At 42.6% G+C, this 22893-nt stretch overlaps 1 protein-coding gene across 1 annotated transcript in view; it reads left to right on the top strand.

The window, feature by feature from the left end:
• Nucleotides 1-22330, top strand: part of B4GALT5 (beta-1,4-galactosyltransferase 5) — a 59074-nt gene extending 36744 nt beyond the window's left edge. The window contains exons 2-9 of the mRNA XM_045529247.1: nucleotides 1537-1671; nucleotides 9756-9869; nucleotides 12222-12346; nucleotides 13568-13684; nucleotides 15813-16000; nucleotides 16708-16830; nucleotides 18299-18400; nucleotides 19245-22330. Coding sequence (XP_045385203.1) covers nucleotides 1537-1671; nucleotides 9756-9869; nucleotides 12222-12346; nucleotides 13568-13684; nucleotides 15813-16000; nucleotides 16708-16830; nucleotides 18299-18400; nucleotides 19245-19392 — 1052 coding nt within the window. The 3' untranslated portion in view covers nucleotides 19393-22330. The remainder of the gene's footprint in view (nucleotides 1-1536; nucleotides 1672-9755; nucleotides 9870-12221; nucleotides 12347-13567; nucleotides 13685-15812; nucleotides 16001-16707; nucleotides 16831-18298; nucleotides 18401-19244) is intronic.
• The last annotated feature ends 563 nt before the right edge of the window (nucleotides 22331-22893 follow it).

The following is a 22893-nucleotide window of genomic DNA, read 5'->3' as shown; positions in this document are numbered from 1 at the left end:
TTATGGCTTGGAAGATACCTTAGAGATGATTTGATCTTTTGAAAGATTTTATGTCCCTGTTTAATGTTGGCCACCTGGGGTTTTCAACATTGTGCCAATTGGTTTGTCCCCAATCCCACCCCTCTGCCCCCCCTTTCTCGTCACCATTACCAGCATTAGCACTAAGCACAGTGGCTTGAAATAAAGTATATTGACTTCTAAGCTTCATCCATTCAGTCACTGATTTACTGCCCATTATGTACGGGACACTATGGTAATAATTATGAAACAGAATGTCAACAAAATAGGTCTTGTTGAAGAGCCAGAATTGACAGCCCTAGGCCAGGTATACTGAGTGCGGAGGAGTGGCCCAGGCACTAGGCCCTGCGCTGCCTGGGGCCTCGTTGGAGGTCAGCCAAGTGTTTAGCTGGTTCCACCTCCAGACACCCACAGAGTTTAGAGTTATAAGTGTGCTGTCTCTGTGAGACATCCCTCTTTCACAATGATGAGGGGAAAGTGATGAAATCAGAATGGCTGGTTAAGAAACTATGTTTTAAAATCCTACAGTGTGTTGAAAATACCTGGCACTTGTGATTGCAGGTGGAATATAGGAATTATATTCTGTTGCGTTTGTGACCTCCTAGTTTTGTATCATACAGAGACTTCAGGAAAATCCAAATAGAGATCACTCTCCAAAGATGACAGTGATTGGCTGCATAATCTGAATACTCATTTGTTAAGAGCATGTTTTAATTGACACCAGACTGTGCCATCTACTCTTTCCCTATTGCTTTGGACATTTGGGCTGGGCTGGGTGGGTGGTGAGGACTGAGAACATTCATTTATCATCTCCTTTTTCTCTCAAAATCCCCAAAGGAGAGTGGTTGGCACCTTAGTCTACCGCTTTGAAGGGTTGCCAAGACCAGACCAAAATTTTAAGTATTTCCAGTAGGCAGAGCAGTCGGTGGTTGTATATAGCCATCTAGTATTGAGGTGAACTTAAAGAGAGCAGAAACTGGCTAGACCTGGTGGCTCATGCCTGTAATCCCAGCACTTTGTCAGGCTGAGGCTGGAGGATCACCTGAGGCCAGCCTGGGCAATATAGCAAGACCCTGTCTCTACAAAAAATAAGAAAAATTAGCTGGGCATGGTGGCATGTCCCTGTAGTCCCAGGTACTCAGGAGAGCAAGGCAGGAGGATCACTTGAGCCCAGAAGTTTGAGGTTGCAGTGAGCTATGATCATACCACTGCATTCCAGCCTGGGTGACAGAGCAAGACCCTATCTTTTTTTTTTTTTTTTAAAGTAGAAACCTTTTAAAAATGTTTTAATTAATTAATTGCTAAAGGTCTTTCTGATTGCCGTTACATACCCGAGGAATGTTGGTGTCCAGAAAGCATTGAACCCGGTATGGAAATGGAGTTATGACCTTTTAGGGTTTTAGAGCTGAAAGAAGTGATAAAGGTGCAAAAAGAAAAAATCCCAAAGTCATGTGATACATTTTTATTATGATTGCTTTTGAGTTCACCTCTTTCCCCCTTCCCTTCTGTTTTGTGCAGTGAACACCTACCTCTTCATGATGCAGGCTCAAGGCATTCTGATCCGGGACAACGTGAGGACAATCGGTGCTCAGGTTTACGAGCAGGTGCTTCGGAGTGCTTATGCCAAGAGGAACAGCAGTGTGAATGACTCAGGTATGTTTTTAGTAAAGAGATGGCCTAATTAGAACCTCTCTTCCCAAGAGAGGTAAATTTGGTTTCAATAATATTTTCAGTGGGAAAAAGTGCATTGTAAAAGAGTGGAGGTCTGGCTGACTTTTACCTTACTGCTGAAAAAGCTCTTGCCAAATGAATGTTCATCCGTTTTTAAAAACGGTGTGTCTTAGTCCATTTGTGTTGCTATAAAAGAATACCTGAGGCTGGGTAATTTACAAAGCAAAGAGGTTTATCTGGCTCACAGCTCTGCCCGCCCTACAAGAAGCATGGCGCCAGCATCTGCTTCTGACAAGGGCCTCAGGCTGCTTCCAGTCATGGCAGAAGGTGAGGGGGAGCTGCTGTGTAGAGGTCGCCTGGTGAGAGGGGAAGCAAGGTGGGGAGTCGAGGGGATGCCAGGCTCTTTTTAACAACCAGGTTTCCAGGGAACTAATAGAGCAAGAATTTACTCATTACCATGAGGATAACACCAAGCCATTCATGAAGGATCTACTTTTGTTGAAACTTAACAAATTTCCATTTCATAATGGTCATGTAATCTGGGGGCAGTTTTCCCAAATTATAGTTATAAAAGCAAATTCTGGAAAGAAAGTTTACTAGATCACCTGGTTTACCTTCCCCAGTCAGGTGTGGTACTCATCCTACAGTTTAATCACAGTGACGTTCTCGGGTTTAGTGGTCAGATTCATTCATTTTCTTTTAGGAAGCTTTTCAGACCATTGAGCTAAACACGGCCATGATGGGTACAAGAGTAAACATTTCTTCCTCAATCTTTGGGACTTTAACCTGTGGCTTTTGTTATCTTATAAGCACTAATTGTATAAAGAGAAAATAGAACACAGAGGCTAGATGGGCTGCCCAACATTGTATTATGAGAAGTGGCTCACACTTGTGATCCCAGCACTTTGGGAGGCTGAAGTGGGAGGATCACTTGAGCCTGGGAGTTTGAGACCAGCCTTGGGCAACATAGTGAGACCCTGTCTCTTAAAAAAAAAAAAAAGAACCTGTTCCTGAATCATGGTTTTGACTGTAGCTATTTTCATAAGACTACGTATGGCAAGTTCTTCACCTTTGAAATAAAGCTTTTTTCTCTCTCTTTTTTTAACTCTTCCAAAAATTGAATATAGGAAATATTTCCACATGGTTAAATGGGACTGTCTTGAGGCTTTCCCAGTCCAGCCAGGAATGGTTTTTATTTAAAAAATGGATTCTGAGATTTCATTGTGCTAAGCATTCATGATTTGCCTCATTTCTTTAACCAAGGACTAATGTGCTTTCTTGTGTCTTCTTAATGATTTCAGCCAAGCCTAATATTTAAAAATATATATATTTAAAGAAATATTCTTCCCTCTAAATCAGTCCTCTCTTCTGTAATAAATTATAAGATTGTTCGAAGTTCACCATAAAATATGAAATTGCTTTGCAGACATTTCAAATGAGAATTATTCTGTGGTGCTTGGGAAATCAAGAGAAAGCATTACTTGTCAAAGGGAAGTTAAATCCTTAAAAGAATTGACCACATCCTAATTTATGTGTCTCCCCTACTGGCCAATTTAGCAGCGACTAAGGGTTGTAGTTAGCCAAACTGGTAGGTAAGCTTTTGCTTCTTGTTTGCAAATGGCAAGTGAGTGACTTTTTAGAGCTTTCTAGGCAAATTGTGGTCAGTCTGGATCAAATTGCCTGAGCTCTGAACCGTATCTGAGAGAGAAAACCCTGTAGTTCCCATCGTGAGAGAAGGCTGAGCACATTCGTGTTGTGTAGTATTAGATTTTACAAAGGATTCGCACACATGTTGTTGCCCATGACTCGAATGTGGCTATGTCAGGTGAGGCAGGATTTTGTGTTATTTCCATTCACAGCACATAGTGACCATAACCTTGGGGGAGATGGAGTAGCTTGGTCATGTGACTCCCTCAACCCTGCCCCAGACCTGCTTCTAGTTAAGTGATGAAACTAAGGAGTCTTTTGACTACCGTTCTAGAGCTCTCTCCTGTGCGTGGTTCTAGATAAAGGCACATTTGTGCTCTCAGGACATTTATCCCGTCCATATGTCATGCTGCTTGTCCAAGGTTGGATGAGGATAGAGTCTGTCTATCTGGCAGTCGGCGAGATGGTCAGTTGTCTCAGAAGTTAGAGGAGCACATAGCAGGACCCCACCCTGCACCACTGCAGGTCGTATAGCAGGACCCCACCCTGCACCACTGCAGGTCGTATAGCAGGACCCCACCCTGCACCACTGCAGGTCGTATAGCAGGACCCCACCCTGCACCACTGCAGGTCGTATAGCAGGACCCCACCCTGCACCACTGCAGGTCGTATAGCAGGACCCCACCCTGCACCACTGCAGGTTGTATAGCAGGACCCCACCCTGCACCACTGCAGGTTGTGCAGCACAGGCTCTCACGAATTTCTGAGAGTTGTCTTTGAAAACTGAGCACAGAAGTGAGTTGCATCCTTGGAACTTAAATCCAGTGACCCATTATTGTTTGACTTTGCATGCTTTTATTCTCAGATTATCATACACCAAAATAATTCTTCCTTGCATCCCTCTGGTTGGAATAGTTAACCTATTTTTTGTTAATTTGTCTATTTCCCTAGTATATTGGGAGGAAGTCTTTGCCATCAAGGACTGTCTTACTGTGTACCAGGTGCTTTACTTGCATTATCTCATGTCATCCTCACAAGAAATCAGGAAGGTAGCTACCATGTCCCCGTTGTAGGGATGGCAGGACCAAGGCACACAGAGGTTACAGCACTTGATGTAGCAGTAGAGTTAGGCTTTGCTGACTGACTCCAGAGCCTGTCATCTGAATCCCAGCGGTACCTTTGTTGCCTTCGTCATCTTTGTATTTCTAGTGCCTTGTACCTTGTTCGCTGCTTGGCACATAGGAGGCACCTGGTAAATTACTTTGGAGTGTGTGGGTGAATGGATTTGACAAGAAAACACATAAGTGTCGTAACATATTTCTAAAGAGATTACCATCTTGATTAGCTTCTCTGTTAGTGGCACATCCTTGATGAGTAAGTATAGGTTGAACATTCCAAATCCAAAAGGCTTCAAAATCTGAAACTTTCTGAGCACCAATGTAATGCTTAAAAGAAATGCTCATTGGAGCATTTCACATTTCAGATTTTTGCATTAGGGATGCTCAGCCAGTTAAGTATAATGCGAATATTCCAAAATCTGAAAAAATCCAAAGTACTTCTGGTCCGAAGCATTTGGCATAAGAGATATTAGTCTCGTACTGAAAGGGAAATTGTGTTTCATTGAAGGTATATCCAATGAAAACCCATGATTCTTATTCATTTCAAAGCACATCTCTGCCTGGTGTAGTCAGAGAGGGTATTCTGGGCCTAAAGCACTGCCACCTCTGACCTCTGACCTGGCTGCTCCTCCTCAGAGCACCGTTGGCTTAAATGGGGGTGGCCTGGCCAGTGTGCACCCCTCCCCTGAAACAACGCTGAGGCTCATACATGCAGAAGTCTTCATTAGGCCAAGCATAGCTGAAAACCTTAGCGTGACATTTAAGTAATGTTGGTTTTCTTAAAAGCTACAGTGGTGATTGTCTAATAAGTGTGCACTTTTTGGGGTTAGCCCTGGGAGCCTGGAAATAAGCCTGAAATAGTGACCTGGGGAAACTTCCTGTCATCACTAAAAGCCATTGGTGTATGAGATTGTCAATCATGTAAAACTTACTGTGAGCGGGGTGTGGGGGGAAGGTGGTGAGGCACACACGCGCAGAAGAATATTGGCACTGGAGGAGAATTCTTGGTTTCATCCAATCCAGCCACTCGGTGTTATATTTGAGGTGAGTGGTTGAGTGATCTGGCTTTTCTCATTCTTAATATGTATTTCCAGGTGCCATGCAACTTAGTAACTTTTAACCAGAGGGCGTGCAGGGGACTTCTTACCCCTCTGCAGATGTGCACACTCACATACGCATACAAGCCTGCCCACACGTGTGGTCACATTCCTCTTCTAGTCACACAGAGCAGTGTTCCATTGCCCACATGCTTCAAAACAAGCCTGTTGTCATAGGCCAGAAGGACAAGTGATGCCACGCCAGCCTGCTTTGCAGTATATTCAGTGACATGGTGATCCTTAGCCTCTTCCTCTGTGGTTTCAGATGTCCTGACTGGAGTCTTCATGGTGGCTGCTCTCCCAGTAGGTAGTCGTCCTTAAACGGGCTTACTGTTGAGGAATGTTAATTATTTATGTTTCACAGATATTTGTCCCAATGACATCTTTATAGTATGTATAAATTTCTACATTTTTTCCAAGCAGAGTTGTAAGTGTTCGGTCTTTTCCAAATGGGAGGGGAAAGTGGTAGTTCTTCCTGGAATCTGTTGGTTAACACTTCCAGTCCCTACGCAACTGGATTTGCTAATACAAGGAAGAAAGATTTTTACCACTACCACGCATGGGGGTAGCTGTACCAACCCTGCCTACATATTGGAATTCCCAGCAGAGCTTACAAAGTCCTGATATCTGTGCCTGACTCTCCGGGGTTCTTATTTCATTGGTCTAGGGTATAGCCTGGGCATTAGGATTTTTGAAAGCTTCCTAGATGGTTCTAATGTGCAGCCAAGGCTGCTGAACCACTGGCGTGGGGCAAAGCCGAGTAAGCAGCGGCCGATGGACGAAAGTGTTGGCCTGTGAGCCCCGTGTAGTCAGTCGCCATTGGGATCTGTAGGAAGCGGGTCTGTTTTCCCATTTTCTAGATGTGAAAGCAGCTGCTGCCTTTGCCCTTCTGCCTCCTTTGCTGGGAGAACATGTCCTGATTTGAAATAGATTAGATTTAAATTAAAAAGTAAAAGCATGGCCTTACCAATTCAGCAAGCTTGCTTTTTCTCTCAGCGTTTCCCTCACGCAGTAGATATTAACACAGGCTTTAGAAGAGTGAGACACTGATGTTTGGAGCCCTGAAGCCAGCGGGCAGTGTGACCCCCACCCACTGCTAGGCCGGGGCATGAGGACTCCTCACAATAACCACACACAGTTTCGCCAGGGCAGGAGCGGTTAATTTCCTCTGTCTCTTTCACTTATTTAAAAGGTTTCTACTGCTACTGAAAAGCAGATTTTATTTTATTTGAATTTTTATTTAAAGAATTTAAAATTTGAAATGAAGAAATCAGAGATTTTTTTTTCCCCTTCCAAGATGTAGGCTGAGTTTATGGAGGACTTTCATTTCTAGGGTTGTGTATTTGAGGGGTTTTTTTTAATGGCATATTATTAATTCAGTAATTAAAAGAAAAAATAAGTGGTATTTTATTTGATGCTAGTTGCTACCAGGCCTATCATATCAGTGTTTGAAGGAAGTGTGTCTTCAAACAAACCCCGAATAGTAGAATCATTAAAGTTAGAAAAGTCTCATCTTTCTCATGTTTTTTAAATTCCTGTTTTCTGTTTAGGTTCTGGTGCTAAGGCTTGGGTCTGTCTTTGACCAGAATTATTACTTTCTTTGTTTTCGTTGATTTGCTTATGAAAATGTTTAGTGTAATACCTTTGGGAACGTCCTTACCTTCTAGCAAATGTAACTAGTGTCCTGCTGTTTCCCACCAGCTTCTCTCTCCAGACGTTACAAACACATGTACGTTTCCTAGTACATGTGAGATCTTTTAATTTTTTTCTTAAAGAGAATCATTTTATGTATTAGAATCATCCAGAGAAATAATTAGCGTTGGGGATTCTTCACATAGATTTTTGAAGTAGTTACTACCTTCCGAAGAAGGATCAACCCAGGACAGGTTTGCATGTATCAGCTGAGAACTTTGTGCTGATTTCTGGGTAAATAATTTTACCTTCAAAGTTCATGCTGGCTTGGTTTATGTTTTTATATAAATTAATCTCTACTCATCTCTATGAATGCCAGCTTAATGTTTTTTCAGGAAAGCCACAACTAAAAAAGACAAAAAGCATTCTGTTCCTTTCTTCCCTTGCTGAGAGACTTAAAATTCTCCAGTTGCCTCTCATTGAGTTTTGTCCCTTGGGTACTTAGGGAATAGGCAGCTGTGTGCCTATGTAAAAGGATTCAGTGTATTGGCGATTTCATTCTTTGAAACCCTCTCATAGTGCTTTTAAAAAAAAATCTGAGTTGAAGATTCTAGAAATCTGGGGTACAAAGTAAATTTGAACAGGAAGTTTTAATTTTCATAGAAATAGCATGAGTTCAAAAGGATGGGTGAGAGAGACTTTAATATTCTGTGAAAAAATAGTACAGTGTAATGGAAAGATCACTAACCCAGAGTTTAGTTGGAGCTGTCGTGCATTAGCCTAATCTCCTTGTGAGTTGTGTATATGTTGCTTCAGTTTATTCATCTGTGAAAAATGAGGTTGGAGGGACCTCTTCCTATTCCGCAATTATAGTACCCTAGGAAAAAGGCATCTGCATCCACACTCTTAAAATCCCACTATTTAAGTTGACAGTAAAAGGATTTATGTATGTTTTTTTTAATGGCATAAACCCTTAAGAATGAGAATAGGAAAGAGACCACAGCAAAAAATTTTGGAAGTTGGAAAGCAGATGAGCCAGTGATAAAGGACTTAACAGACCCAAGAAAACTGACAGCCAAGCAGCAGCAGGGAAACAAACAACCACCCCGGTTGCTACCCCAGAATGCTCCAGAAGCCAGGGAATTAGCAATGCCAAGTACTCGTGGAAATAGGGATAAAGGTGGCAGTGAAGGTAAAGGTAGGTTGAAAGCTATTAGAAAGCTGTCAGGTGCTCAGATCCTTTTCCCCATCCTGGCAAGGACTGGAGACTTGATAACCTCCAGAGATGGCAAAACAGAGGTTCCTCAGCCTCGGGGTACCCAGCCTGACTACAGTATTTGAAAAGATGGGGGTTATTATGCCCTGGCCATTTTTCCTCATCAGTTCCTGGATGCTTGTAGCCAAGACTGTACTGTTTTGGCTCAAACTTCCTGGCCAGAGCACACTACAATGAAGAACCTCAGTCCAAACCCTTACAGTTAGCTGTTCAGTGCCTCCCTCTTATATATTAGCAACTAGGGATCACTGTGCTAGAGATCAAAGCAAACAAGAAAAAGGAAATTGGAAGGAACAGACTATTCAAAGAGAAGAAAACTTAAAACAACTGTTACACATATTATCAGGCATATGAGAAAAAACACTGCAAACATGAAACAAGAATATATTGTCAGGAACAAACATTCAGAAAACAAAAGGCTCTTTGAAATAAAAAGTATAGCAGAAATGATTAAAGGAAGGTTGGGTAAAGTTGAGGAAATCTCTCGGAAAGTAGAGCAGAAAAATAATAAGATGGAACAGATGAGACAACTACAGGAACATGAGTCCAGCATCCAACTCATATTCTGTGTTCTCCAGAGAGAGAGCACAGAATATATTTAGGTTATTAAGTATGAAATGTCCGATTTCCTTAAGTACTAAGTTTGATAGTTGATATCTCTGACATTTCACTTTGATACTTCTTATATTTTTTATTGTGAAGGTACATCCTCAGCCTTCCAAATGCATGATATGGCTTGTGATTATCTTTCAAAGTTTTTTTTAAGAACAAATTTTGCAAAACTGTGGATAAGTCAAAAATTCATGCTATTTTTGATTATGAGTTCTGTCCTGGAACCAAGGCAGAGCAGACAGCTCCAAATATCAACTAAGTGTTTGGGAAGGATATGGCTAATGAACACACACATCACTACCCCCCACCCTGCCTGTGGAAAAGTTGTCTTCCTTGAAACTGGCCCCTGGTGCCAAAAAGGTTGGGGACTTCTGCTCTAGAGAATAAGAAATGGAAGGAGGGGGTCTGCTGTTTCTTAATTACATTGAATTACAGTTGACTGTAAACTGAGTGAACATAAGCCTATAATACCAATGAGAATAGGAATGTTGGTTAAAGTGTATCGTCTGATTAACATTTTCATTGATGGGCTCACGTTTTTAGCTGCAGTGAAGAGCTAGTCCAGAGTCCTGCTTCCCCCAAGATGACATGTAAGAAAAATGCTTCCTTGGTAGGGCATCTAAGAATTGCAGAATTGATTCCATGTGCCAGCCTGAGTTGCCTTTTTTCCCCTTACCTCCCTAGATTATCCTCTTGACTTGAACCACAGTGAAACCTTGCTACAAACCACAACATTTCTTCCTGAAGACTTCACCTACTTTGCAAACCATACCTGCCCTGAAAGGCTCCCTTCCATGAGTGAGTAGCTCCGGCTTATCTTCCTGTGCTTTGAAGGTGGATCACGGGAGGGTGCTTTTGTTCTGTGTCTGTCTGCCTACGTCCTGCTGTGGAGACAGGGTGGTGAAGGTCATTCGTGCTCCCGGCTCCTTCGGAGCTTGCTGCAAGGTTGCCTGTGCTCTTGGTGCTGCTTCTACATTTTCATTCTTTCTTTGCACATGCCCCTCGTTTGTAACTTGGGGTCTGTTAGAATGTCCTAAAGAAAGTACAGTTACGTGTCAATGACAGGAATATGTTCTGAGAAATACGCCACCAGGCGATTTCCTTATTGTGGGAATGTCAGAGAGTGTATCTACACAAACCTAGATGGTACAGCCTGCTACACACTCGGCTGGATGGTACAGCCTATTGCTCCTGGGCTGCAAACCTGTGTAGCATGTTACTGAACTGAATACTCTAGGCTCTTGTAACAGTGCTAAGTATTTGTGTATTTAAACATAGAAAAGATACAGTAAAAATATGCTGTAAAAGATGAATGGTACACCTGTGTGGGGCACTTACCGTGAGTGGAGCTTGCAGGACTAGAAATTGCCCTGGGTGAGTCGGTGAGTGAGTGGTGAGTGAACGTGAAGGCCTGGGACATCACCGTATACTACTGTAGACCTTATGAACACCGTCCACTGAGGCTACATGAAATTTATAAAAAATATTTTTCTTTCTTCAATAATAAATTAATCCTACCTTTTGTACAGCTGTACAAAAATGTTTTCTTTCTTTATACCTTTATGTGCTTTTTTTCTTTTTAAACTTTTTTGTTAAGAACTGAAATACAAACACATTAGCCTAGGCCTGCACAGGGTCAGGATCATCAGTATCACTGTCTTTCATCTCCACATCTTGCCCCAGGGACAGTCACATGCGTGGAGCTGTCATCTCCTATGATTGCCGTGCCTTCTAGGGATACCTCCTGAAGGAACCTACCTGAGGCTGTTTTGTGGTTAACTTTTCTTTTTATGAGTAGAAGGAGTGCACTAGACAATAACAAAAAGTGTAGTATAGTAAATACATAAACCAATGACATGACTGTTTATTGTAACTGGCAGAGCAGGCAGTAGGTTTGTTTACAGCAGCATCACCACAAACATGAGGAATGGCTTGCGCTAGGATGTTATGGTGGCTAAGTCATCACTAAGCAACAGGGAGTTTTTAGCTCCATTGTCATCTTATAGGACCACTGTCACTGACAGAAATGAGGCACATGATTGGGCAGGCAACCAGCTTTGTCTTTTTAGCATAAATCTCCCACAGATTATAACTTGTTTGATATTAGAGAAGTTCCTTTCTTTTCCTCTTTCTCTCCCCCACCTGTTTTTTTTTTTTTGGAGACAGGGTCTCACTTTGTCACCCAGGCTGGAGTGCAATGGTGCCATCATTGCTCACTGTAATCTCTACTTCCTGGGCTTAAGTGATCTTCCCACATGCACCCCCATGCCCGGCTAATTTAAAAAAAAATTTTTTTGTAGACATGGTGTCTTGCTGTGTTGCCCAGGCTGGTCTTGAACTCCTGGGATTATGGACGTGAGCCACCATGCCTGGCTGAAAGTTAATTTTTTTAACAAAGTGCTGGTTAAAAAACATTCTTGGATTTTTTCTTTCTTTCTTTTTTTTTCTTTGGAATCCCATGTGTAATCTAAAACAATGGCAGTAAACTCTTAGACCTCTTCTGTACTTTCAGGCTTCTTAGATAGTTCTACTTCTTGTTTAAAGAAATGAGCAGGCAAAGGAAAATCTTATGTTTACAGAGTTGACTATATCTCAAACATGGTGACAACAGAGGAAGTGTTAGAAATAGTCATGCATGGTGTGGAACATATTCTCATTCATACATGAAAAATTAGTTATGGGTGTGTAAGTTGTGTTGGAAGCTTGCTGTTTCATTTGCACATCTCACCACACATACATAGGTCTTCCCTTTAAAATCTGCGTTTGTCTGCATTTGCACATGAGCTTGGTTTGGGAAGGCTAAGATTTGGAAATTAGAAATAGACTTTTGACAGATCTAAACCTAATATTAGCTCACCCTTTCACCAGCATTTATTGATGGTTACAGTATTGCTTCATCATTTAAGTCAGAGATGACCAACTGAGTTAACAGAACTCTAAATTAGTCTTAATTCCTTGATTCGCTTTTTTACCCAGGTAATACTGATGAACTGAAATGCAATGAGATGAAAAGCAGAGGAAGGGACTTCCATCCCTCCTAAAAACATAGTCAGCTGAAAGAAACATTGAACTTCTCCAGAGAATAAAAGCCTAGACATAGAATCTGTCGTTTTCTGACCTTGATCCCTTTTCCCCCCTCTCTCTGTTCAGAGGGCCCCATAGACATAAACATGAGTGAAATCAGCATGGATTACATTCATGAAATCTTCTCCAAAGACCCAGCCATCAAGCTCGGAGGTCACTGGAAGCCTTCTGATTGCGTACCTCGATGGAAGGTAGGGTGTGAGGTCAGACCCAAGCGTTGGGAAGCCCATCTAGGATTTACCATCGGTCCAAATCACTATGGGATTTGCTAACCATGACATTTCGTAATTTTCACCCTACCACCCCATGCAAAGTATTTATTTGCATTTGATAGAAATATTTTGGAGGAGTGGGTTTCCCCAAGGACTCTGTAGCCTCAGAAATCTGCATTATTCTGACTGAGCAAGACCCTTTTGTCTTCCTAACAGGAATATTAACAAAGCAAGCAGGTAGGAGGGTTGGTAGGTCTCTAGCGACACATTTGCAGAAATCGTCTCCACAGAGTCAGTGCTTCGTGCCTGTTCTCTACTGGTTACTATAAGATTAGTGGAATATAAAGCAAAGTTATGTAGCTTGCCACTGAGATTTGTTTATGTTTTTCCACATGATCATAGTCAGGAGACATCAGTCGTGTAGATCAAGCTCATGACCTTTGCTTAAGTCCATTGTTTCAAAACCTGTTTATTCAAATGCTTATTCTGTGCCATCCCTGTTAGGTGCTGGTAGAACAGCAGTCATCAGTACAGATCTGGAACAGATTAGTCTTTCCAACCCAGCACTGGGATATAAAATCAATTTAATGACCAGCATTAAAACATGTATATATAGTGCACATTCTAAGGGAAAGTACTGTTATTTGAAGCTTATTTTAATTATAGGTGTGTGTGTATATATAAATATATTCATGTCACAGTGCAGAATGTATGTTTTTCCTATGGGTTGTGGTCTAGAACAGGGGTCCCCAACCTGTGGTGAGTTGTATAGTTTTTTTCATTATATATTGCAACGTAATAATAATAGAAATGAAGTGCACAATAAATGCTGTGCGTTTGAACCATCCCAAAACCATCCCTCTTACCACCCCCCCACCCCCCGGTGGAAAAATTATCTTCCTTGAACGTGGTCCCTGGTGCCAAAAAGGTTGGGGACTGCTGGTCTAGAATGAATTCATTCAGCAAGCCTACCATGTACGACTGTTAAGGTATGGTGCATGTAAGAATAAGATCTATTTAGTTCCTAGTTTCGAGGGTCAACTTGCCAACATAGGTGTTTATTTAGAGGAAGTCGAGGACAAGACAGCCAGCTTCCCAGGACTCCCAGTGGTTGGTCACTGATTCTGCAGGGATGTCCTGCTATGAAGTAGAAGTTCAGGGCACTAACTAAATAGCTTCTTTGGCTGTGATCCACTCCAGGTGGCGATCCTTATCCCCTTCCGGAACCGTCACGAGCACCTCCCAGTCCTGTTCAGACACCTGATCCCCATGCTTCAGCGCCAGCGCCTACGGTTTGCATTTTATGTGGTTGAACAAGTGAGTGATCCTTTCTTTTCTTTTCTTCTTTCTTTTCTGAGACAGCAGTTTAGAATGCTGCAGGCTAATTCATCTTTGGTGTGAAGCTGAAATCTTAGGATTGAGTTGCCCTGAGGTGGGAAGAGGAGCAGAGAGCAATTCTGTGCTCCTGGTTTCAGGTTTTGCCCAGTACCGGGCACGTTCGAGTCCAGGAGGTAGCTTTGTGAACGACAGCCCTTCATCTGGTGGTTTGCTAGTGCCTGCTTTGGGCAGTGTCTTCAGGCTCTGGACCCAGGAAATTCCCCTTAAGATAAGGACCGGCACCAAGGTCCTGCCCAGAGGATGTGACCTTGGAGTCGCTGGACCTCGGTGCTAGCTGCTATTAATTAGCCACATGGCCTGGGACATTCGCAGACTTCTCTAAGCCTCAGGGTTTGGTTTGGTTTGGTTTTAAAAGTATTGGGATTGAATCAGATATAGAGGTCACATACTAAAGACCCACATGGCAAATCCAGTCTATAAATCCTTTTTTTGGTCCTGCATTTTTTTTTTTTTTTTTTGAGACAAACTCTTGCTCTGTTGCCAGGGCTAGAGTACCGTGGCGTTAGCCTAGCTCATAGAAACCTCAAACTCCTGGGCTCAAGTGACCCTCCTGTCTCAGCCTCCCAAGTAGCTGGGACTACAGGCATGCGCCACCATGCCCGGCTAATTTTTTCTATATATTTTTAGCTGTCCAAATCATTTCTATTTTTAGTAGAGATGGGGTCTTGCTCTTGCTCAGGCTGGTCTTGAACTCCTGACCTCAAGAGATCCTCCTGCCTCGGCCTCCCAGAATGCTAGGATTACAGGTGTGAGGCACTGCGTGGCCGGGTCCTGCATATTTTTTTATTTGCCTTAGATGGAACATGACTGTCCAGCTGGCCTCAGTCCCTACTACTGCTGTTGTCTCTTGCCTGGCCCAGTTCACACATTGACATTTCTGACGTGGCTTCTGTAGGCATTTTTCAAGTATGTGATCCTTGAAGTAGAGGCTCTATAGATAAGTGAAAGGCTTACAGATTCCCCTTAATACACTGATCCTCAGCTTTGAGAGCATTTTGCATGCTCACCTCTGCCTGCACGCACACTTTAGAGACTCAGTGCCTGAGCAGCTCTAAGTGGTCTTCGTGTGGCTTGCATCATCTGGAATGAGGAAAAGGGGATGAGCGCGGCTGTTCCCAGAAGTGAAGGTATCTGGGAAGGATCCCACTCTAAGTCTATCCTGAGCTGGGCATTTTGATACGGGCAAAGCGTTTAGACTAGTTGGGCTGTAACTAATCTGAACTGGTCTCTTTATGAGCCACTGAATTCTGTGTCCGTAGGCTTGGGTCCCTGGTGTACTCAGTGACTGTTGTCTTAGACCTTCAAAATAAAACAAGACAATGCAAAACAAACAAAAACCCATCTTCTTACTAGATTTTGTTTATGAAATAAAAGTTACAGATTTAGTTGATATGCTAAAGAGAATGACAAGTGATAAAAAGTAGAGATGGTGATGTTTTCCTCTGTGTATCTGGGTACTCTTCTAAATGCTGCTCTGTGGTTGAATTTCTGAATTCAACAGCCTTGGGAGAGAGGAGCTTGGGTTTGCCACCATTTCTATTTCTTTTTATTGAGATAAAGTCTCACTCTGTTACCTCGGATAGAGTGCAGTGGTGTCATCATAGCTCACAGCAACCTCAAACTCCTGGGCTCAAGCAACCTTCCTGCCTCAGCCTCCCAAGTAGCTGGGACCACAGGCATCCACCACCATGCCTGGCTAATTTTTCTATTTTTAGTATAGATGGGGTCTTGCTCTCACACAGCCTGGTCTCGAACTCCTGAGCTTAAGCAATCCTCCCTCCTTGGCCTCCCAGAATGCTAGGATTACAGGTGTGAGCTGCCATGCCCAGCCTACGACCACTTTTATTTCCAAAGAAATTGAGGCGAGAGGTTGAGTGGCTTCTGGGCCATGCTGTGAGTGAGCCGTTGATGTGTGGTGCTGGACCTGGTCACACTAGCACAGTGATCTTTCCCAGTCGGTCCCAATGAGCTCTTCCTTAGGCAGGGCAAAGGCAGCAAAGAGTTTGCCTCAAGAGTCCTTTTAAAAATAAAGTTTTGCTTCTTTTAGGTTGGTACCCAACCCTTTAATCGAGCCATGCTCTTCAACGTTGGTTTTCAAGAGGCAATGAAGGACTTGGATTGGGACTGTCTCATTTTTCATGATGTGGATCATATACCAGAAAGTGATCGCAACTATTATGGATGTGGACAGATGCCGAGGCACTTCGCAACTAAACTGGATAAGTATATGTATCTGTGAGTGTCATTTCCTCCTAAAGAGTTTAAATCTAAAAGGATAGTGAGAGATGTAAAGATGATGAAATCCAATTAGCTACATACAACCCAGATGTCCATCAACTGGTGAATGGATAAACAAAATCTCGGCTGTCCATATGATTAGAATACTATGTGGCAATAAAAAAGAATGAAGTACTGATGCATACCAAAAACATGGATGAACCATGAAAACATTGTGTTAAGTGAAAGAAGCCAGACACAAAAGGTCATATGTTATATGATTCCATTTATCTGAAATGTCCAGAATAGGCAAATCTACAGAGACAGGTTAGTGGTTGCCCAGGGCTAGGGAGTTTGGCAGAGGGAAACGTTTGGGGGCGGTGACTGCTCATGGATACAGAGCTTTTAGAGGGGGTGGTGAAATGTACTAGTATTGATTGTGGTCATGGTTGCCCAACTCAATGAATATACTAAAAACCATTAAATTATATACTTAAAAGTGGATGAATTATATGGTATGTCACTTATATCTCAATAAAGCTGTTGTTACAAATCAATTAGGAAAAATTTAATTTGCTACTTTGGTTGATATATGTCAACATGAGGATTTAGGTAGCTCGGGTCAGGAGCAGAGTATTGTTCCTAGTCCTTGAATGAGATGGCCTGTGCTAGGGACAGAGCCACCCGTAACGCACACATGATTGATGGTCTGCATCTCCTCTCAGGCTTCCTTACGCTGAGTTCTTTGGTGGAGTGAGCGGCTTAACGGTGGAACAGTTTCGGAAAATCAATGGCTTTCCTAATGCTTTCTGGGGTTGGGGTGGAGAAGATGACGACCTCTGGAACAGGTACGACCCTTCTTTTGGCATCTTCTAGAAATGCCACCTTGGACTCTGTGGACCAGTACTACCCAACAGGAATATAGTGCAAGCCGTGTGTGTGATGTAAAATGTCCTAATAGCCACATTGTAAAAGGCCAAAAAAAGGTGAAGTTAATTTTAATAATATATTAATATATTATTGTGTTGTATATCCACTATCTCCAAAATAATGGCATTTCAACATGTAATCAGTATAAAGTATTAATGAGATAGTTCACATTCATTTTTTCTTACTAAATCTTTGAAATTCATCCCCTTTAAAACTACAAGAAAAATAAATAAAAATAAATCTTTGAAATTCAGTCTGTATTTACACTCACAGCACATTTCACTTCAGAGTAGCCACATTTTAGCCATTAGTAGCCACATGTGGTTCATGGCCGCCGTAATAGAGCAGCTCCACACAGTTCTTTCTCTGATTGGATTTTAGGAGCAGCTATTTACTTTTGTGATAAAGACTAGAATATTTGGAGTCATAGAAGTAATTTTTATTCATTTAAAAAATTATATAATTATAGCATTAAATATCTCCTACCATCCTAAAAACAAACTCTACATCCTGCCAAACTATTTTCATTTTTCTCTCCTTTGACATGCAAAAATAAACTTAGAGATGGTAATTTCTTGATTTTTTTCTTATAATAATGCTCATTATAAAATACAGATGAATAGGCAGGGTGCGGTGGCTCACGCATGTACCTAGCACTCTGGGAGGCTGAGGCAGGAGGATCGCTTGAACCAGGAGTTTGAGGTTGCAGTGAGCTATGATGACACCACCGCAGTCTAGCCTGGGCAACAGAGGAGACCTTGTCTCACACAAAAAAGTCAGCTCTACTGGAGAGTGATTTAAAAAGTACCTGAATGTCAGATCCTTCTAAATTTTTATGATTTTCCCTTCAGTATTTTATAGTTGTCTCACCCACACCTAATTCATTCATTAGAATGTTTTTTAAATCACTTTATCTTTATCAGTTCTTTTCCATCAACAAATTTTTATGGGAACAATTCTTTTGCTATATTTTGTTAATTTATGTATGATTTAGTTAAATCTTATGACTATAATAACAAGTGCAGCTAGATAAATGCTTGGGATCACTTACTGACTTTTAGTGAGGATTCAGCCGTCCTGGTGCGAGTTGAGTTGTACATTCCTGTTAGAGAGTGTCTCGTTAGTCTCCGGCACTCAGAGAGCTGTGAGTGTCACTTCGTGTATTTTATAGGGGCTTAGAGAGCCTAAGCTAAAAACTGTAACTGAGTTAAAATTGAGTTTTAGTTTAGTTTAAAAAAAAAAAAAAAAGTGACCCGGTGAGTGAGAAAGCTTTTGCTGTGCGGGAGTGCCAGCGTAAGCTGTGACATGTCTTCCTAGGTTTTGGTCACTCCTGGGATGTTACTCCTGGGATTGTGTCTAAAAGCCCATTCTCTTGGTCTTGGACAGAGTACAGAATGCAGGTTATTCTGTGAGCCGGCCAGAGGGTGACACAGGAAAGTACAAGTCCATCCCTCATCACCATCGAGGAGAAGTCCAGTTTCTTGGAAGGTTGGTGCAGCGTATTTATTTCTCTTACCATACCCTCTGTGCTTTGCATGTCTGGATGTCTTAGTGCATGTCACACCCCCTTATCTTAACTCCCCACCCGCACCCCAAGGCCCTGTTCTGACAGCCGTTTCACAGTTACTGTGTGTGTTCTAACTTAACTCTGAGGCAGACATTTGGGGTTGAAATCAGACCATTGGTGAAAATTTTAATAGTAAGCTCTTTTAAGGAAATCACTTGTTCTGCCTCTTAAGCATTGTGGTCTCCCCTGTGTCCCTTAGGGAATCAGAGAAAAATCTACTCGGGTGAAGGTCTATGTGTAACTTAGCTGATGTGACAAAGCAGTTGGCACCCTTTTTGTGAGCTCAAATTCTGAACAGGTTCTCCTGAGCTGCTGTCTGTGGTTGCAGTTGCTGTACAACCCTCTTTTCTTTCTTTTTTTGTGTTTTGTGAATTTGAGGGAAGCCTATTTTCTAGACAACCAATTCTCATTACTCAAACTCTTTTTATGGGAGTGAAAGGTCACTTGAACACAGACTATGCATCTGATTTATTTTTAATATCTTACCTACTCTGTGACCCTGGGCGAGTCACTTAAAGTTACTAAGCCTTGGTTTTCTCATTTGCTTGGGGGGACGAGGATGGGCATTAAGTGAAGTAATGTAATAAGTAATACATGAGACAGGAGGTGCTCCCAATAGCAACAACAACGGCAGGAGTAGCAGAGTGCCTGGGGCGGGAGGGCCCCCGTGCTGCAGAAGTACTGCCTGGGCTGCCCTGCTCTGTCCGTGACTGTGAAGAGCTTTGGGTCCCTGCTCAGAGCCACCTCTGTTCTCTGCTTAAACAGGTACGCTCTGCTGAGGAAGTCAAAAGAACGGCAAGGGCTGGACGGCCTCAACAACCTGAACTACTTTGCAAACATCACATACGACGCCTTGTATAAAAACATAACTGTGAACTTGACACCCGAGCTGGCTCAGGTGAGCGAGTACTGAGATGAGGAGAGAATGTACATTGGCTTTACCCACCGCCACCAAGAAAGCAGTCTGATGAGATGTCGCGGGGTCCGCACAGGAAGGGAGTAGAAATACAGTGTCTAATGAAGGATCACAGGGTTTGAGCACACGCACAAAATGCCTTCGCTGGACTGACCCACCGCCACTGAGGAGTAGGCTCGGGACTTCCTTCATCAGCACTGGCTTTCTGTTTTCACAAGACAGACGTCTGTCCTGCTGCTCTCTCCCGTCTCCTGCCCCCACGTCCTGTCTCAGCCACAACCTCCAGAACCCGTGACGAGCTGTGATCCACCTTGGTCCTGCCGTGGAGCCTGTCCCTACAAATGACCTTTGAACCTCTTGGCCTTCAGAGCAAAGAGGCAAACCCACCACAGGGCAGCTGTGTTTTAGGAAGAGCAAATGGAACTCCACACACCATTCTTCTGTATCTCCGGTGTTCTCTTTGGTTTCATTTTTTTAGAAAAAAAGAAAAGAAAAAAATTACCTGCTTTGGGTGGGGATTGAGGGTGGAGGGGAGGGACTTGGGAAAGATAAATAGACATAAATATATAACAATCACTTCTTGAAGAAGTAAATTGTAAATAAGCCATGTAAAATGCCTTTTTTAAATTTAATTTTATAGCTCGCTCCAAGTCAAACGAGGATTTATACATTAGATCACTTATTTGGTTGGCAGATGCAGGAACTCAGTTAAAATGCAGTTGAAGAATATCATCTCCCAAATTGCTGTCACTTGGGGAAGGGAGTGGATATAGGGCATGTCACAAAAGAACAAAATAATCCAATCTTCATCACTGGTAGTTGGCTGCTCTGCCCTCTTCCTTCTTCCACAAGTCCTGCTCTTGGCTTTGCTGTGGATTCTCTCTTCCCTCTGGGCCACGTGGGCTCTCACCCCCATCTTCTGCTGAGCAGGAGGCTGCTGTTCTCCCTGCCCACCGCAGACCCTGCAGGGGCTCCCCGCACACACATCCCCACTCTCTGGACTCTACTTTTTATCCTTTCACCATCACAAGAAGAGAGAGAGGGTGTTGTGTGTGGTCCTCCCCGCTTTCTTTCTCTTGTGAACTTGGCCACAGTTCCTGAAAGATGTGCCTAAATTACCAGCTGGTTTCCATGATTCCTCTTTCCCTTTTTGGTTTCTGGAGTGATTCTTTGTCAACATTATTAACTAGTACATGGAACTAATGAGCAATTGAATCAGGAAGAATTCAGCCAGGCAGCAGGTGGCACTTGAGTGTCGTAGGTCAGCTGGGGTCCAGGTAAGACCAGATCAAAGCTTTGAAATTAGACTGATCAGAGCTCCAGAACGCAAGAGCCTGGGTGCTCTGCTCGTATCCCGTATTCTAAATTGCATTGGAATTTGTGCCTCTTTGCTTTTCCCTGAACCAAAGCCCTCCTAGTCCCTGTCAGCTTCTGCAGAACTCTGGAAAATGCCAGCTTTTTTCCCCCTTCTTTTCCATAAAACATATTTATATATTGTGATTAGGAGTACTTTCTGAAGAGTACTTCATATTTTTTTTAATTGCCTTGTTTGCCTTCAACTTCCTTAAGTTTCATGGTTTACATGGGTGTGTGTGCTGGGGTGTGTGTACATACGTGTGGGTTGGGGCTTATTCCATTGCATGTATTGGTTCCGTGGACGTATGATCCCCACAGACTGTGGGAGTGATTGGCCAGGCCTCGTTTTTTTGTTTGTGATTTTGTTCTTTTGAAGAATAGAGTGGTATTTAGAAAATAAATTGCATCGCAAAGCTCTTATCAGCTCGTATGAGAGAGCAGGCTCCTGCCCTTGAAAGTGCTGGTAAGTTGTATTATATGTTTTAAAAGAATTTTAAGCATTTCATGCTTTAAAATAACTTCACGAGGAAACATTACAGAAGTTCATTTGGTTTTCCTTTGTTTTACGGTGCATATAGCAATAAAGACACCCCCACCCCAGGCCTGTGTGCTGGCCTTGGCTCCCCTGCCCTCCCCACTCTGCTCTCCTTTCTCCTCGTGAAGGCTGTGAGTTGCTTTCAGTATGGCAGCACTATGATGTCGCTTGGACGGATTTGCCAGGACAGACTCATTCTTGGTTAAGGATGATGTGTGCTTATGTGGCAATATTGTAAAATGATCTTGTTTGAAGCTCTACATTAATATAATTAATGAGGCAAAAGCCTAACACCTGATTTTTAAAAGAAAATGCTGATTTGAGGACAAAAGGAAAGGTTTCTTTTCACTGCTTAAATTAGCGTCACTTAGATTTCTCTTGCAGTCATGTCTTAAGTTTGTTTTATTAGTGTGGACTCTCTTAATGTGCACTGTCAGTCATCCATCCGCCACGTTGAATCTCGTATGGGAAATGTAATAGTTAAAAAATACAGCCAGTTGAATGTGCTGTTGAAATTCTCATGTTTAAAAAAAAAAAGAAAAGAAAAATGTAAAAATCAAATGTGACCTTGTGCATATTTTGGCAGCTGAAATTCTTCAAGCTACTGATGGGTGACCTTTCAAATCAATCTTGTCTTTGATTGCTGTGTGCAGGGAAGGAAAGGTTCCCCCTTTCATGCTGGTTTTTTGGGGGGGTATTTGCAAAAATATTCGTTTTGACATAACAGGGACTCTTGTCAGAGCTCCCCTACCACAGACATTAATAGCTGAGCAGCAGCCACATGTATTGATTGTATCCACTCACCATTGACGATGGCATTGAACGTAGCTAGCTTATTTCCACCACTACGTGTTTTTTGAGCTTGCTCTTATGTTTTAAGAGGTGCCAGGGGTACATTTTTGCACTGAAATCTAAAGATGTTTTAAAAAACACTTTTCACAAATAGTCCTTTGTCATTACATTATTTACTCATGTGTTTGTACATTTTTGTATGTTAATTTATGAATGATTTTTTCAGTAAAAAATACATATTCAAGAACCAAACCTTGGTGGTCATTTCTGTTATTCTAAGACAGTTTGGCTCCTTGGGGGGGCCTTGCCTTTCTCACAGCTGTTCAGCTTCAAGCCGCTGGGCTGACCTCTGGGTGTTCCTGAGGGGGATACCGCCTGACCGACGATGTCGGCAGCCGGTTGAGTGACAAGATGCAGGATGTAGCAGCAGCGCTGAGCCCCGCTGTGTTCCCGGGCACCTCACGCTTGGGTTTCCTTTCAAGAGTCCCTTCCCCGGGTGATATCAATAAAGTTGAATAAGACACTTGGGGGGAGGGGCAGTGAGGACTGATGGAGTTTGGCTCCAGAAGCTTCTCTAGGACTAATCCAGGCTTTGCTATCTGCTTGATTCTGCCCAGAGACTGTAATCATAGCTTCTGTGTAGTGAATGCTCACCACACACAGTGTTTATTAATAGATTGTACAATTCTATGCTGGGGACATAGTGGTATGAAAACTAAGACAGGATCGCTGGCCTCATAAAGCGTACTGTCCACTGGGTGTGATTAAATTAAAATGCAGCTGCAATAGTGAGAGCTGCCAGCAGTGAGCGTGGT

Source organism: Lemur catta, chromosome 17, assembly GCF_020740605.2.
Source record: "Lemur catta isolate mLemCat1 chromosome 17, mLemCat1.pri, whole genome shotgun sequence".
NCBI classification, from domain to species: domain Eukaryota; kingdom Metazoa; phylum Chordata; class Mammalia; order Primates; family Lemuridae; genus Lemur; species Lemur catta.
The sequence above is the reverse complement of the archived record's forward strand: the minus strand, read 5'-3'. Positions and strand labels throughout refer to the sequence as shown.